Below are 17,872 nucleotides of genomic sequence, written 5' to 3'. Positions count from 1 at the left end.
TCCGTAACAGGAAATTATAATTTTTGGATTCATCACTGTCACTAAACAAAAACAGGAAAATAAATAAAACTGGAATTTATAATATCTCATATTCCATTTAAACTAACGACCCTACTTTCCTTGGCAAGCAAGCATTCCATGATAATCAAACTGTAAAAAAGGAAAAAGATGATACGTACAGATTTAACATGTTTCAAAATATGCTACATGTAAAGATAATGATATTCAACTATATTCTTGCGCTAGTGCTATGATTAGCACTCAATGCAACAGGATTCCTACCTTCCCCGTGCAATCCTGAAATCTGCTCCAGAGGGTTAGGGAAAACTCCAGAACAGATTTAGGGGCACGGACAGGGGAGGAGACAGGGAGAACATTCCTTTGCACGAAGAGAAATCCTTGCACTGATGAAAAGTTCACCTTAGCGCTACGTTAAATACAAGCCTCAAGGGTTTTTTAGAGAAAAAAATTATAAGAAATGTCATGACACTACATCACAGTTTCTGAAACAAACTCCTTGAATGAGTACTCAAAAGCAGCATTGAGTCCTCTAAAATTATCTGCCCACCCAAACGGTTCAGTATGGATAGGTGCTTCTGAAGCGGATAAATAATGCTGATGTTGCACAATTAACCAGGGATTTTGTTTCTATCTTTTCTATAAAATATTCACATACAAAGTAATAGTGTGATCCTAAACATGTTCACAATGGGATAATAAGTTACACTTACTCATAAGCGAGCTTAGAATTGTAACCTAATACAGATTTCTTAGGAATCTACCTCCTAATGGCACTGAAAGCAATTTTCATGCTGAATGCAGACAAAAAAATGTATTGTGAAAATGGCTCACGTACACCATTTGCTAACTGAAAATTCCATGAATGGAAGCCTTTTTGTTTGTGAGCAACAAAACGCTTTACAGCAGATACTGGGTGCCTGAAAAAAATCACATCACATAATCACCTCCTGTCACTACATTTTTTAGGAAAATGTCCTCTGTATACTCAAGAAAACAAAGAATAAGCTCTGAAAGAGAGATGTGATTCTGTTGTGGATTAAAATAAAAGCAACACTTACCATAAACACCAGCTCAGCATAATCAATCAGGAAATGAAAGAGGTATATTATTAGTGGAGTCTAAGGAAAAGAACAGAGAGAGAAATACAGTTAACCTAGGCAAACTGCTTTCATATCAAAGCAACTCACAGTATGGATTTTTTTTAAAAAAAATAATAATTCCTAGATGACATACACAAAGTCTACACTTTAGCTTTGTGTAATGGTGTTACATTGTCTTTTCAGAGTATGGTACAACTGCTAAATCAGAGCTAGTAATTCAGTTGTCATTCACTAAATTCAGCTAAGACAGATGTACTAGCTGGAGGAAATTATTTTACTGGAAAAGACAAAGATCTCAGTCCACAGATTGATATGCTCAATGTGTGCTGCTGTACTCAAGGATCTGTATTTATGTGCTTGCCAAACAGAATGTTTTCACAGCCAGTTTTTACCAAGCTACTCAATGGGTTAGGGGTGCTTTTAAGTAAGCCTTCAATTTCAAGGGGAAAACAAAATAATCTTGCTTCTGTACAGTAATGTACTGGCAAATTCAGAAGTGCAGGGCCCCTTCACAGCCACACTCCTCACAACTATGCCCCTTCTAAGATTATAAAACCTTCTAAGATTATAAAATAATCCTGCCAGGCTTAAATACTGCTTTCTGCTTCCCTATCACTGTCACCACTCGACTGTCCTTTCTCATTGTCAGAAATATTGCCTGAATTACTGAATTCAGTGTCTAGATGTTTATCTCCTGCTGCTACCAAATTGTCTGATGATGTAGATGGGATGCTATCATCAGGAATCACTGTCTCTTCTGCACTTACAGAATTCTCTCTCTCCACAACTTGCCTTGGCCTTTTAAAGAAGGAACTAATAAATGCTTGCTTACAAGTGACACTCATTGGGGCCTGCATAACTGACTCAGAAAGCCCTAAAGCAATAAAGAAAAATACAAACTTTAAAAAAACTAGTGGGTGCATAAGCTTCCCCTATCTGCTCTACCTATCTACTTTCCCTTCTAACTCTTTAAGCAGCCCAGGCACTCATTTTGCACAGGAATTTGTAAACTTTTGAACTTTGCCACCTTCTAGAAAGTAGGAAGGGTTTTTCCACCCCTTTCTCCTATCTGCCTGTGACACCCCTCCTCCTTCCACACATTCCTAGACTATTAGAAAAAGCTCATTTAGGCAGATTTTCATCATCATGCTGTAAGGTAAGAACTTCATTTGCTCAGTTGCCCTTCTTGGCTGCCATACTAAGACTCAGAATAACTGTATTTGGGCAGACCTTAGGAGTTTCAAGAGGAAACGTAAGCATGGAAACTCCTAATTCTAACCTATGGGGTTGCCTGCACCACACACACATTCTGAGGCATATTCATTTGATTTCACCTTACCATGCATGACACATACATATATAACATCATTAAAGCTGAAACACCATCACATACACACACACACACACACACACACACACACACACTTTCTCTCCCCCCCCCATTTATTTTTTTCTCTTTTTATCCTCCCTTACTCCTGGCTTTGGACTGAAACAAAACCACACATCTTCCCCCTCCCCCCCTTTTTGCGGCAGGGTTGAGAATTAGATCCTTGTTAATGCCTTCTTTCACAACAACAGATATCCCTAGGAACCAAACAGCAGGAAAAGGGAGTTTGTTAGCTACTGAGAAGAATCTTCTCAGTGGCTGACTCACCTCCTTTCACTCTGATTGGCTCCAATAATCAGGAAAGGACAAGGAAACATGTTAGATGACTCTTCTCAATGGTCAAAACATCTCCCTTTCAAACTGATTGGCTCATAGGATGCTGCTGGGACCCAGCTCCCAAAAAAGTAAGGGTCCTAAGACACCCCCTATGAGACCCAGGACGATTACATCCCTGCTTCCATACAATACATATTCTATTAGCTGTGCAATTATGATGGGTCACAAGAAGGACACAGCTGTGCTAGGCCTCTAATCCAACTAGTTCGCTGTAGCACCCATAAGTGATGTTGGGTCTGATGGCATTCATGATTGCTCCTGGATTCCTGTTTGCTTTGTTAGTGCCCCACAAGGGTATATACATCATACTTATTAGGATAAGGAAGGGGCCTGCTGTTCTTAAGGATCCTTGAACAGTCCCACAGCCTGCTCTTTGGTGAAGTGGCATGTATTTGTATTTAATAGTACAAGTTGGACTTATAAGCGGTTGGGAAGGTGGGGAGGAGGAAAAACTGTTTTGATGTCTGTGCCCCTCTTTTGTCCCCCCCTCACTCCACAACAAACAAGCAAGATGATTTGTGTAGTGAAGGGGCAAGCAAGCATTCATCACACTCTGAAAGTGTTGGGGATGAGAACCTCTCCTGCCTCCCAATAGGCACAGTAGCTATTTCCACAGGGAGTAATGTGTTTTAGTGGCAAATGGGACCAAGCTAGAAAGCTCTCCCCCCCCACCCTCCATCAAGCATAAGATTGTGCTTTAGTTGCTACCCTAATTTCAATTTTACCTTATGAAATAAAAACAACCAAGTATTACATCAATGGTTTTAAAGTTTCCAGCCATGTTCCAAAGCTTATGTTCAGCTGGGCCAGCTATTGCCTTCTTCAAGTTAATAAGCAACAAGTTTATAATGGACATATAGGATTGCCCCCCCCAAAAAAAACTTTATATAGCATTTATAAACATGGAAAGCAGTTCATTTTAAAAAAACTGGGCATGTTCCTTCCTTGTACTGAGGCAATCAGAGGGACAGGACCAGGGCCAGCCCTATCATTAGGCAGAGTGTGACGGATGCCACAGGAAACAAGATGGGGGAGAGAAAGAGCAGCAACAAGACATAGGGGGACAGAGCTACATGTGCCATATGGCCTGCCCTGCGCTCCTAAGCCAGACTACTGCCCTCGAGTGCAGTGGAAAACACCATCTCATCACCAGTGTTGAAATAAGATTCATTTGTCAGACTGGTCAATTTGAGCAAATGGATGGGAGGGGGCACCATATTGATATTTGTCTCAGGAAGCAAATTTATTTTTTTATTATTATTAATTACATTTATATACCACTTTTCCTGTGCTAAATCTTTAGGATCCACCCTATTCTTCTGACTGTAAATTGCTTTAACTTGTTTTAATATTGTATTAACACACTGAGTGACCGAGATAAAATAAAAGGAAGATGGAAGCAATACACTGAAGAATTATATAAAAAGAATGACAGATTCAGTCACAGAGGAATCGTATGAAGAAGAACCGGAAATTTTAGAATGCTAGTTGGAAGCTGCTCTTAAAATACTTGGAAGAAACAAATCACCAGGAACAGATGGCATACCAATAGAGTTGTCAACAAATATGGAAAAGAAAACAATGGCCCTACCGTTCAATATACATCCCAATTCCAAAAAAAGGGGATCCCAGGGAATGCAGTAATGATCAAATTATTGCCTTAATATCCCATGCAAGTAAAGTAACGCTCAAGATTCTACAGCAAAGGCTCTTACCATATATGGAGCGAGAAATGCCAGATGTCCAAGCTGGATTTGGAAAAGGAAGAGGTACCAGAGATCATATTGCAAACATACGTTGGATAATGTAATGGACCAAGGAATTTCAGAAGAAAATCAACCTGTGTTTTGTAGATTACAGCAAAGCCTTTAATGGTGTAGATCACAAAAAACTATGGAATGCTTTAAAAGAAATGGGGGTGCCACAGCATCTGATTGTCCTGATGCGCAACCTATACTCTGGACAAGAGGCTACTATAAGGACAGAAACAGAGAAATTGGTTCCCAATAGGAAAGGTGTGAGACAGGGGATATGTTATCACCCTACTTGTTTAATCTATATGCAGAACACATCATACGGAAAGCGGGTTTGGATCAAGATGAAGGATGTGTCAAAATTGGAGGAAAAATATCAATAATTTAAGATATACAGGTGGTACCATACTACTAGCAGAAACTAGTAATGATCTGAAACAAATGCTGATGAAAGTTAAAGAGGAAAGCACAAAAGCAGGACTACAGCTGAACGTCCAGAAGACTAAAGTAATGACAACAGAAGATTTATGTAACTTTAAAGATGACAATGAGGACATTGAACTTGTCAAGGATTATCAATACCTTGGCACAGTCATTAACCAAAATAGAGACAATAGTCAAGAAATCTGAAGAAGGCTAGGACTGGCGAGGGTAGCTATGAGAGAACTAGAAAAAATCCTCAAATGCAAAGATGGATCACTGAACACCAAAGTCAGGATCATTCAGACCATGGTATTCCCAATCTCTATGTATGGATGTGAAAGTTGGAAGGTGAAAAAAGTTAATAAGAAAAGAATCAACTCATTGAAATGTGTTGTTGGAGGAAAGTTTTGTGGATACCATGGACCTCGAAAAAGACATATAACTGGGTGTTAGAACAAATTAAACCACAACTATCACTAGAAACTAAAAGGATGAAACTGAGGTTATCATACTTTGGACACATAACGAGAAGACATGATTCACTAGAAAAGGCAATAATGCTGGGAAAAACAGAAGGGAGTAAAAAAGAGGAAGACCAAACAAGAGATGGATTGATTCCATAAAGGAAGCCACAGACCCGAACTTATAAGATCTGAACAGGTGGTTTACAACAGATGTTATTGGCGGTCGCTGATTAATAGGGTCACCACAAGTCGTAATCGACTTGAAGGCACATAACACACAAAATATTGTATTTTTATTATGTTGTAACTTTATGGTGAAGGGTGGGAAAGAAAACCAGTACTATTTATTACTTATTATTATTTATTACTACTACTACTTTTATATCCCACCTATCCTCCAAGGAGCTCAAGGTGGCATGCACGCTTCTTCCTCTCTCTCCATTTTATCCTCACAACAACCCTGTGAGGTAGGTTAGGCTGAGAGACAGTGACTGGCCCATGGTCATCCAGGGAACTTCATGGCTGAGTGGGGATTTGAATCCTGGTCTCCAGCACTCTAACCATTACGCCACACTGGTTCTCCACGTCTTGGGCCAATGCTGAACAGGTTTGTGTGAGCTTCCTGTATCACTATCTATCCATCCAACCCTCCCTCACCGCACTGTGGAATTGTATCAATTCATTTATTTTCATGAATATTTTATAGTGATTTTTTCATTTAAAAATAAACTTACAAAGTGGAAAACAAGAGAATAAAAAAATCAGTTACTTGAGAACTAGAATAAGAGAATCAGTTACTTGAGATTCAGAGACTGTGTAACTTCCACAACACAGTAAGGAAGAACTGGATGGGGATGTGCAAGATGCATATCAACCTCCCATTCCCTACACCAACCTATTGCACTGACTGCATGCACACCTATAGGTTTAGGCAGTGCTTTTCTGGTAAAAAAATGAGGTGCCAGCACTCATATCTGAATAAAAGTGTTGTGGGTGTTAGCACTAAATGGCTGCCATGGGCAGCAGAAAAAGAGGTGCCGGTACTCTGTACGGGTGAATACTGTCACACAAAAAAGCACCCTGGTTTTAGATTTATTATAGATTTATTAAATTTATTAGATACCTTTTTCTAAAAAAAAAAGTCCCACGGAGTCTTCTTTACAGCAATTAAAACATACCAAAGCTAAAAACAAAAACAATACAAGAGCAATATCCATAAGATACTAAGCCAGTACTCCCCAGAATGACAAATCATGGGAATAATCAGTTAGCATGATGCGAATATGTAAAATTAGCCAATTGCATTCCATCAAATATTTTTGTGCACATACTAAAAGTAAGAAAGGAGTAACAGGATTCTCTTGAGCGTTACGAAGTCCTCACACATGAGACTCTGCACCCTCAAATGGTAAATGATTGTGCCCTCTTGTCTATCCAAGGTAAAAGGCATTTTAAAGAGGTAAACAGCATTAAACATATTTTATAAAAGTGAAACACTGCATACTTACTTCGTGAAAGACATCTCCAGAATATGGAGACACGCCCAAATCAAGTAAGGCTAGCCCCTCGACCACTGTAAGAGAAAATATGCAAAACAGACAAAATAACAACGTCCAAGACTGGATCTACATGGGTAAATCCTCTCTATTTTCAAACACAGATTCACTCCTTATAGCTATCCTATATTTTCTCCTGATGACTATACTAAACAACAAAAAATCAAATGTACCACACTGGCACAAAACCCCCTATTTGGGGTAGGTACTTTCATGTATCCTGATGATTTTACATGCATATCACATTTCATTTTGAATTTATCAATTGATAGTATTAAAAAAAATCACAGAACCAGCAGCTTGTGGGGTCAAAATGGCAATAAAACCTGTATCTGACCCATAAAGACTCATGATCTTCACATTATTTTTACACAACTGTGTCAGAGTAATTTGGGATGGGTTCAGCAAATTCATCTTGGAAGACCTGGATTTTTGTGTTCTGTATCAGAATGTCTCTGATCCAACATAATCTACATATAATTGTTATTTGTTTTAAAGAATGATATATATATAGGGCCTGCCTCAAAATCATGAGGATCAGTGTTGTGCCCCATATATGAAGTTGTGTTCCAACGCCAAGGCAGCATCATGGAATATTTTAAGCAGGACCAGATGTGATTAGTGGCTTGACTTCAAGAATCTGTATGCAACATGAGTAAGATTTAAGATTTGTACATTGGTCACTGAGTTTTGTGCAAATACATCGCTAGACCCCAATAATTTAATAATAATTTTTATTATTGCAGAGTTGAAGGGAATTTTGTAGGCTATCTGTTCCAACCCACTGCTCAGTGCAGGAAGTCCAGAGGTATCCCCAACAGACAGCTGCCAAGCCTCTTGAAGATCTTCAGTGTGGAACAGCCCACTAGCCTACATAGTTGGTTCCACTGATAAACTGCTTTGACCAAAAGAAAATTTGTCCTAATGTTCAGCCAAAACTTACCCTCCTGTAAAACTTAAACCCTTAAGATCTAGTCATAGGAAGCTGCCTTATACCAAGTCAGACCACTGGTCCATCTAGCTCAGTACAGTCTGCGCTAACTGGGAGCAGCTCTCCAGGGTTTCAGATAGGGTTCTCTCTCAGCCATACCCAGAGATGCCAGTGATTAAAGTTGGGACCTTCTGCATGCAAAAAACAGTTGCTCTGAGCCATAGCCCTTCCCCATACATCCTGTCCTCTAGGGTAGCACAGAACAAATCTGTGCCCTGTTATGTTTGACATCCTTTCAGGTATCATCCCCCCCCCAAAGTCTTTTTTTCCCGTGCTATGTACACACGGTCCCTTTAACCTTTTCTCATAGGACTTATTTTCCATAGCCCTGGTTATCTTTGTTTCCGTACTTTGAACCAATTTACCTACATCCTCCTTAAAGTGCAGCACCCAAAACTAAACACAGTTGTGGATGTTACTAGCAAGTAAGATGCATTTAGGGGCAGACACAAAGTGAGTAGGCAGAAATAAACCCTGTCCATTGGCCAATTTTCAAAGGACTATATAGCACCTTCTGTTTGCTGGGTTTCCTCAAAGAATGTTGGATTGATACAGAAAGGCACTGCTTATGTTCTTAAGCAAGAATGTATATTCAGCATTACTTAACACAGTTCAGTTATTATGCCTTAACTGCGAACAAATCCCGAATGCGCACTTTGATTTGTAAAGTTAAAAATGGAGATCCAAGTTAAAAAAGAAGAAAACCACATAAGTTAGCTCATCTTACCTATATCCCTTTTATTATATACTTTGAAATTTTTGCACATTATAACTTTTTTAAAAAATTATATATACACTTCATATAATTGGTATGCAATACTGTACTAGGTTTACGATGACATGCTTCCTATGCCAATCCTGCCAGAGGTTTTCCATTTCCATTTCAACAAAATTTTACACAGAAATGGTATTATTATTTCTTTGACAACAAAAGTTTTGCAAAGAACAGTCATATTTGTTGTACACCGCCCAGAGAGCTATGCTAGTGGGGCGGTATAAAAATTTAACAAATAAATAAATAAAATAAATATTTTTAGCAATCAATTGTTTTGATAATAGCAACTGGTAAACACTCCTTGAATATTCTATGCAGATTAAATGGAATTTGTTAATGGGACAATGGGGCAGAAATAAGATAAAAAGTTTTTATTGCTGTAATGGTTAACTCTTGACAACAGTACATAGCGGCTAAAAGTTACCTTCTGCTGCCAAAGGGACCCCTTCCTATTAGTCTTTTTACCACACAGCCCCTTTTCTTCTGACAATAACTGTTCAAATATAAATCAGGCTTGACTGTGTTTTTATTTATTTTTGCAAAACTCCTGCACCTCTGAAACTAGCATAACAGGCAAATATTCAATAGGTAAGGTTTTCCCCCCCATTATAGTTTCTGAACGCCAAGAAAAGTTTCACCCTTTCAATTTGTGAAAGTCGTGCAGCCGTTAGTACCACAGGAACCCTTTCCGGGGGAAATACTTGGCAATCCCAAAATTTACATAAACCTCTCTCCCACGATTATATTTTCTGAAACATTCCCTCACACCCGAAACGTGCTCAAGCATCATTCAAATGTAAGAACAGACCCCAATCTGATTACTACAAGTCCCAGGGCCAGCCACCGGAGGCAAGCCTATAAAGAGGACTGTGGGTGAGGTGACTCCTTCAGGAGTTAGCCGGTGTACTCCTGCAACACCCACCAACCCTTCTAACCTTAGCTCGCTCCCGCAGGCCTTACCTCGCTTCCAGGCATTTAAAGGGGACGACACTTCTACCCTCTCGGAGATGAGCCCGGCCAGGCTGGAGCGATACAGCACGGCCCGAACTGTCACGGCCACCAAAAGCACCAGTACCAAGAGAGCCGCCATTTTAACGGCAAGACACCGGCCTAAAGCCAGCAGTAGTTCCTAGGCTAGTCTGTAGACCTGGGAGTCTACGGTGCAGTCTAGGGCAAGAAGACTACAACTCCCAGAGTCCCGTCGGCTGAAGCTGCCTTTACTTCCTGAGGATGACGGTGAGGGAAGAAGGACAAAATAAAGCCAGGCTAACCGCAGGAAGCGTTGCGTTTCTGTTTGGAGAGGGTGTTGCTGTAATCAGTAGTAATACCAATACTGTAGCTCCTGGTAATAATGAGAGCCTGTAATTTCAGATCCGACTATTTCTACAGAACCAGGATGCTTCTTTATTTCAGTCGTCTCATGAAGCAGATTATACGTTGGTAACTCTATTTTAATGTCGCCTCCCCAGGGCAGTTTTCGCCCTCCTATTTCCAGTTCCTTTCAAGAACTCTTATTATAAGACTTCTTCATACCTAATGCTGCAGTCCAATGTACCGGGTTATGTACATTTAACTGCAAGTAAGCTCCATTGAACTGTGTGAGACTTACTTCTGTGCAGACATGTATAAGATTGCCCTGTCAGGCTACAGTCCTATACCAGTTAACTGGAAGTAAGCCACATTGAACTTGATGAGGCTTACCTGAGTAGACATGCAAAGGATTGGCCTGCAAGTCCAGTCAGTAAAAGGCTTTGTGACATAAAGACTAAGGCTACAATCCAATACATGTCTACTCAGAAGTAAGCTCCACTGGGTTCAATGGGACTTACTCCAGGTAGTCGTGTATTGCAGCCTAACTTGATTTTACTACAGTATAAGTTTAGTTTTGGGCCAAAAGGCCCCCAAAGTGAACAACACATTAAAACATACTACAAAAAGAAAGAAAAGAAATTACATAAGAAATAACCAGTAAAAAATATACCAGTAAAAATACAATGCGACAAGAACAAAGTAAAAAAAAATTGCATCAAAATCAATGTTTTCTTTGTTTTCCACTGATGCACATAGTTACCACAACAGATGTGGTCTTAGGAGAGACATTCCTTCTTTTCTCGGAAGTGCATAATGTCATCGACCAAGTTGTCTCTCTTCACCTCTACATGGCCCTTGTTGGTGGTGAGCTGGTCCACCTGCCCAGGCTGCAGGGAGAATGTCCGATTCCCCAGGTGGTGCGCTGCTGCCTCACGCCTGGCATGGACCTGTAAAGGACGGCGTGGAGCTCCTGGGCGGTGAAGTGGTAGCTGGGCAGGCACTGCTCACAGTCCTGAGCTCTGTCGGGGCTTCTCTTCTTGGGTGAGGCTCCCTGGGGGTTGTGTTTTGGATTGAAGCTTAAGCCATGGTCCCAGGCTATGGTCTGCAGGCACATGAGGCCACCACCACCTTGCTGAAGCAAAGCAGGTCTGGGTCTGGTCAGTACCTGGATGGAAGACTGCCTGGGAACCACATGTATGCCTCCGTGAGTTCTTTCATTTCATTTCTCTGGAGACAATGCTAAACCACAGCTCAGAACAGACAACTGCAAGTAATTCACAAGCAGCAATAAGCTTTCGTGAACTAGAGTCCATTTCATCAGATGCATTAAGTGAAATGAAAGCTTATGGTATAATAAAATTTGTTAACCTTTAAGGTGCCACAAGACTCTTTCTTGAGACTTCCTGCAACAGATTAGCATAGCTACCTCTCTAGGAATAAATATATACAAACACACTACAATCAGCTAATTTTGCACTTGACTTCTTTGTTTCGGGATAAACTACATGAGTCTCAAAAGGAGTGAATGTTTAACCATAACTTGTTTGCAGACTCTGTGTGCGTTCTATATGAAAAGTAACTTCTCAGTCTTGATATAATTGGTATCAGCTTCACCAAAGCTGAGAATCAGAAGCTGCACTTCTGACCTCTGTAGTCAGCTTTTCCCAAGCTTTTGGTCCTCATGTTGCTGGACTACAACTCCCATCAGCCCCAACCAGCATGGCAAATAGTAGGAATTATGGGAACTGTTGTCCAGCAACATCTGGGGAACCAAAGTTTGGGAAAGGCTGGGTGGTCAGTCCACATGGCGGGCAAGGATGGCTCAGAACAAACTATAAGACACAGTGTGGATATTCTAAGGAAAGGGTGCTTTTGTTGTGTTTCCTTGGGACTGAGAGAGTTGCATGCCTACACATTTGCCACTGCCATCACCCCACACACACCTGCCATCATAAAGCAGGTACAGGCACCTTGTGGAAGCTAAGCAATTCAGGGTCTGGTCAGGGTCTGGATGGGAGACTGCCTGCTGGAAACCCCATTTTTGTCCCCTTATGTTTAATGACGGATGAATGGTGGGACATAAGTATACTAAAACAAAACAACTACTATAAATAGAAATACTACTAGAAATAACAAGCAGAGACTAATGTAGTGTTTCTGCTTTTACTGCAGGTGGCGTCATGATATATTCTCATTCTGCAGGGCCACAGACAGAAGCTGCATCCATCTGGGAAGATTACTTTTTCTGTAAACTTGTTGCAGAAAAATATTAAAATTAAATATTCAGAACTTTATTAATTCCTTTCCTAGAAACTTCCTCTGGTAAATTTAGGAACCTCAGTCGCTTTGGCACTGAACTAAGCTTCTACATTTAGTTGTTCTGCAGTTCGTGTGAGGGGAGAAAGCTCAATGCAATGTGATTTAATATTTCAATCTCAACACATTTTTACAGATAAGAAATTGGTCTTTTTGTCGTGAATGTAACACATTTAATGCTAATTTAGCAATTTATATCTAGAGGACATAACTTAGGAACATCTCCTTCCTGAACAAAGAACGACAGAATCACTTTGTCTTGAAAATAAGAAAAGGATGCTACTGATCCAAAGAAACATTTCCTGTGTAATTCCCTGGTCTAAAACTGCATCTGAGTTTTATTAAAAGACTAACAATCTGATCATCAGTCAGTAGGGGGAGTAGTGTGAAACAAGGCTACTCATATTGTGGAAATGTACCTAAAACGTGACAAACAAAGGTAAACTTCCTCAAATATAACTTAAGGCAAACAAAGACAGGGGCACAGACAGACAGTGTTTAGCCGAACCTGAGCCTTGGGTCAAGCAGATCAAACAAACAAAAAACAGAGAAAAGGAATTCTACAGCATGTGTTAAAGTTATAGAAAAAATGAAGCCTAGGAAAAATAGAGATTAACTCTATTAATCACACCCATTGGCATAGCCCACCCAATATATATGCTTACTTATTGATCAAATTTATAGTCAATCCTGTCCTCAAAGAGCTCTGCCCATTTTTATTCTCACAACAACCTCCTGAGGTAGGCTAGATTGTGACATAATGACTGACCGAATAAGTTTCTTGGCACAGCAAACATTTAAACCTAGGTCTGCCTAGTCCAGGTCCAAGACTTTGTTCATTGCACCATATTTGATCTCATCTTGTGCTAAGGAGGAGGAGAGGCTTATACTCCAAACCAAAGCAGGTTATTTTTATTGTTATTATTACATCCCACTTTTCCTCCCAGGAGCACAAGGTGGCATACAAACACAGTTCTCCCCCCTCCCCATTTTATCCTCACAACAACTCTGTGAGCTGGGCTAGGCTGAGAGAGAATGATTGGCCCAAGGTCATTCAGTAAGCTTCATGGTCAAGTGGGGATTTGAACCTTTGTCTCCCAAGTCTGACACTGTAACTACTACACCACACTCATTCACCTCACCACACTCATTATGTGTACAAACTATACATGGGGGGGTCAAGCATAGACTTGGAAAGGTTTCCCCTAGCAATGCTTCATGCTTCTCATGCCTAAGCCACAGGATTGTGTATGTCAGTTTGGGCAGCTTCTGCTGTACTACGCTTGTGACCACAAAAGGATAACTTATCTTCAGTCTTAGGATCAAAGAGCTCCTAGGAAATCCTAATAACCTAACAAGGCAAGCATCAAACACACATTTCTATTTTGTCATTATTAAGGCCTTGCTTGGTTGGATCTTATCACCCACACACGCATATTTATGTATGTATGTAATATTTGAGAAGAGTATATATGTCATATTTGAGAAATATAGCAGTGAACTACCTGGTATGAGATTTGCTTAGATTCTTCTGTTACAATTGTGAGAAACCATGCTTAACAACAAAGTACAGTTTACAAGCTAAATTCTATTTAGGAGCCTCTGAATCATCATCAGCAATGTGAAAGAGTTAGGATTCCAAATCCTGCACATCTCTCTGGAGTGTCATTCTAAAGTAAATATTTATGTAGTGCATTGCATCTAACCAAAATTTCAAAGCTCCTGAACTGCCCCTGGATAGATTTTTTAAAAAGCTTATCTGTTCATAACACTGACCTTTCTTGCGATAATGGTGTACCCCGATTGTGGCTGTTTGGAAAAAATTAACAGGCCTAGACAATAATAACAGGAAAAAATGATACCAATAGATACAGTCTAAATTTTCATTAGCACCTTTGATAATGCATCAAAGTTTCTTATATAAAATTATGTATACTTAATTGCTAGACTCGTCTGGTAACAGATTGTTTAATGAGGGGACAAAGAGACGTTATGTGGCAATAGAAGGGAATGGCTGAGGGGGGGTTCAGGAAGAACAGCGAGGGGCTTCAGCTGCACCCCAGCATCTGCCGCCTGAGGCAGTTGCATCACTCTGTGTAATGGTGGGGCTGGCCCTGGAGCATGTGTCTGGCTGTAACAGAACTAACTAACCCAAGATGAGATGTTGTTTTCATTGCGGCCAGAATGATATAATTACCCTCAAAAAGGCAATCCTTCAAAAGCTTTAATGGGACAGAAAAGGAAATATTGTGCTGGAAAAACAAGTCTCTTTACAGACCCAGAGAAATCAGTTACAGAAAGATGCAGAGGGAAGCTTGCTTCATTTGAGTCATAAGCAGAGTTATTGAGCAATTCACGAGCCACTTAAGGACCTGCCTGCTGGCTGTCAAATAAAATGCGTATTGACCTATTGCCTAGTTTATGTCCTTGCCTCTTTCCTCCCATAGTGAATAGCAGGAACAATGGGTGGGCCTGACTCTGACTGGGACTGAGCCAGGGGCAAAGGACTAAAGTCCCCTCCACCATGTCATGGCTCAAATCCAGCTCCCCATTTGTTGTACAAAAACAGCTGTCCAACCACCAAACTATGGCCCCATCTGCACTATACACACTTAAAGCAGTATCATACCATTTTACGTGGTCATGGCTTCCCCCAAAGCATTGTAGTAATTATAGTTGATTAAGGGTCAAAGAGTTGTTAGGAGACCCTAATTCCCCTTACAGAGCTACAATTACTACAGTTCTCTGGAAAGAGGCATTGAACATTAAACCACTCTGAGAACTGTAGCTCTGTGAGGGGAATAGGGGTCTCCCCACAACGGTTTGCACCCTTAACGGATTACAGTTACCAGAATGCTTTGTGGGAAGCCATGGCTGTTTACAATAGCATGATACTGTTTTCAATGTATAATGCCAGTTGGGCTCACAACCGCAGAGCTTGGAAAAGTTACTTTTTTGAACTACAATGCCCATCAGCCCAATCCAGTGGCCATGCTGGCTGGGGCTGATGGGAGTTGTAGTTCAAAAAGGTAACTTTTCCAAGCTCTGCATCACATGATAAAAACACATCCAGTTGGGCTCTTAGCCACTGTGTTACATTAGCCCTGCTAATGTTCTGCACAATTCTAAATTTATTTACTCAGAAGTAATATCCACTTTTTAAACTGAAACTTACACCCAAGTACATATACATCCTTGGAAGTATTTTGGCCACCATGGAGCCCTCTGTGTTGACACAATTCTGCTCACTTGATATATATAATAGGTTTGTTGCTGGCAGAGAATATAACAGGATAAACATGGCCCCAATCTGCTGATCCAGAATGCTAGCACACTGGCACAAAACCACCAAGGTTGTTCCATGCTTGCCTTTAAAGCAGAAACTATTAAACCATTACAGGCTATTTAAATGGCTTAAACACACATGCAGGTATTTACTACAGAACTTCTCTTAATGAGGCATTAATTATCTCCTGTATAAAGTGTATTGTGGCTGCTGTTTTACACTAATGTGGAAAAAAACTGATATTAAATCAAAAGGTTCATGTTTATTATATTCAGAGGACACAGCAATATCTTGTCCAGATTGTTCAACATGTTTAGTAATGTGAGAGGTACATCTCCAGAGCTAATAATCTTCCCTTCCCTCACTCAGTCAAATAAGCACAAAAACCATCTTGGTTTTGTAGTTCATTCCCTCCTTTAACCATACCAGTGCAGCACTACCTCCTCACATCTGAGGCTATGCCCCCTCAACTGGTATGTGTTTTTGTAAAAAGAATGTCTGATCATGCACAGAATGCCTTTAGTGTACCAGCAAGCAACTGTTGTCACTCTGCCCACAGAAACAATAAAGGAATAGTGCTTACCCTAGGACAATATCTGTCCTCACTTATGTATGTTAAAAACCAGTTCATACGTGTGCTGAAAACCAGTGTATATTAGTGTTACCAGATATCCGGTTTTCAGGCTGATACTCTGGCTTTTGGGGGTCCTCTCCAGGTGAGTCACCTTAATCTCAAGACTCTCAGCTTTAATTTTTAAAAAAGTTAAGTTTCTAGGTGGTCTGGTTCGTGAGATATACACCAAAACATCAGCCGCCACCCATGACTATTAAATCTGTTTAACAGATCTGTTATAGCAGCTCATAGCTCTAACTCTGCCCTTTCAGGATTGCAGCCAATAAGTGAAGCCAGGGTTGTGATTTGTTGACCTCCAGGCAGTGCCTAGACCTCATTGCAATGCCAGAAAATGGTGGATTTTTCCTGTTTATCTGAAAATCTCATAAATTGAGTAAGGATATAACTCTCAGGGTTTTTTTCCCCTCTTGTGTGCAAGAGTCAATCCCTGGGCTGTTGAAGAGGGCAGTGTTTTGAAAACCCTCCCAATATGAAAGCTTTAATCCAATACTTACCTTTTTGGGAGTAAAGTTTATTATTATTTTATTATTTAATTAAGTTTCTATGCTAATCCCATGTACCTGGAGTAAACCACATTGAATTCAATAGGACTTACTTTTGAGTAGACATGGTTAGGATGGTGCTGTAAATTAATGGGACTTTTGAGTGAACATAGCAAAGAATTGTGTTTGTGTTGTAAATCTTTCTCTCCCCCTCCAATCCTATTTTTAAAGCAATCAGGCAGGGCTTACTTAGGCATCACAGTTTTTATCATGTAGGAAATTAATACTGATTTTTAAAAAGACGTTCTGCAATGACCTACTGGTTTGACAATAAACGATTATATGAGGGGGTGTATTTTTACATTTGCAGTGTGTGAGAGTGTATGGCATCTTTTCAACAACCCTGTAAGGTAGGGTTAGTGATTGGAAACCAAGGCAGCTCACAATATGAAATAAATCCCTTTAAAATCCAATAACCATAAAACAAGTATAAATAGTTGCAAAACAGCTTAAAGTGGCATGATTCTGAATTTTGGGTTGGGTGAATGAAGTTTATTCATTTATTTTTTATTTTTTATTTGATTTATATCCTGCCCTTCCTTCCAGTAGGAGCCCAGGGCGGCAAACAAAAGCACTAAAAACACTTTAAAACATCATGAAAACACACTTTAAAATATATTAAAACATCTTTAAAAACATTTTTTAAAAGTTTTTAAAAACATTTTAAAAAAGAAAAGATTTAAAAACATATTAAAAAGCAATTCCAACACAGATGCAGACTGGGATAAGGTCTCAACTTAAAAGGCTTGTTGAAAGAACAAGTTCCTTATCACTTAAGATTGCAGTTCTCTGCACACTTCCCTGTTTGAGTAAGCCCCATTGAATACATTGGGGCTTGCTTCTGAGTAAACAAACAGGATTGCACTATAAATATCTTTACAGGTTGTGTAAATAATAAACATATTTGATAGTCATGCTTATATAAATATTTCTTCATACTGTGTCCCAATAAGTATTTGATTTCACACTACGGTTG

The 17,872-nt window shown here is 39.9% G+C and overlaps 1 protein-coding gene across 3 annotated transcripts in view; it reads right to left on the bottom strand.

Annotated features, from left to right (window-relative positions):
• PIGU (phosphatidylinositol glycan anchor biosynthesis class U) overlaps positions 1 to 9,981 on the bottom strand; it is a 55,578-nt gene extending 45,597 nt beyond the window's left edge. The window contains exons 1-3 of one of the 3 annotated variants that reach the window (XM_061631625.1): positions 9,768 to 9,981; positions 6,994 to 7,058; positions 1,080 to 1,139 (exon numbers count right to left, since the gene is read on the bottom strand). In XM_061631625.1, coding sequence (XP_061487609.1) covers positions 1,080 to 1,139; positions 6,994 to 7,058; positions 9,768 to 9,897 — 255 coding nt within the window. In that variant the 5' untranslated portion in view covers positions 9,898 to 9,981. Of the gene's footprint in view, positions 1 to 1,079; positions 1,140 to 6,993; positions 7,059 to 9,231; positions 9,424 to 9,615; positions 9,745 to 9,767 lie in introns of those variants that run through there. The other 2 variants (XM_061631626.1, XM_061631627.1) reach the window with 2 other exon arrangements.
• Between the last annotated feature and the right edge of the window lie 7,891 nt (positions 9,982 to 17,872).

The sequence above is a fragment of the Rhineura floridana genome, chromosome 6 (assembly GCF_030035675.1).
Source record: "Rhineura floridana isolate rRhiFlo1 chromosome 6, rRhiFlo1.hap2, whole genome shotgun sequence".
NCBI lineage: Eukaryota > Metazoa > Chordata > Lepidosauria > Squamata > Rhineuridae > Rhineura > Rhineura floridana.
The sequence above is the reverse complement of the archived record's forward strand: the minus strand, read 5'-3'. Positions and strand labels throughout refer to the sequence as shown.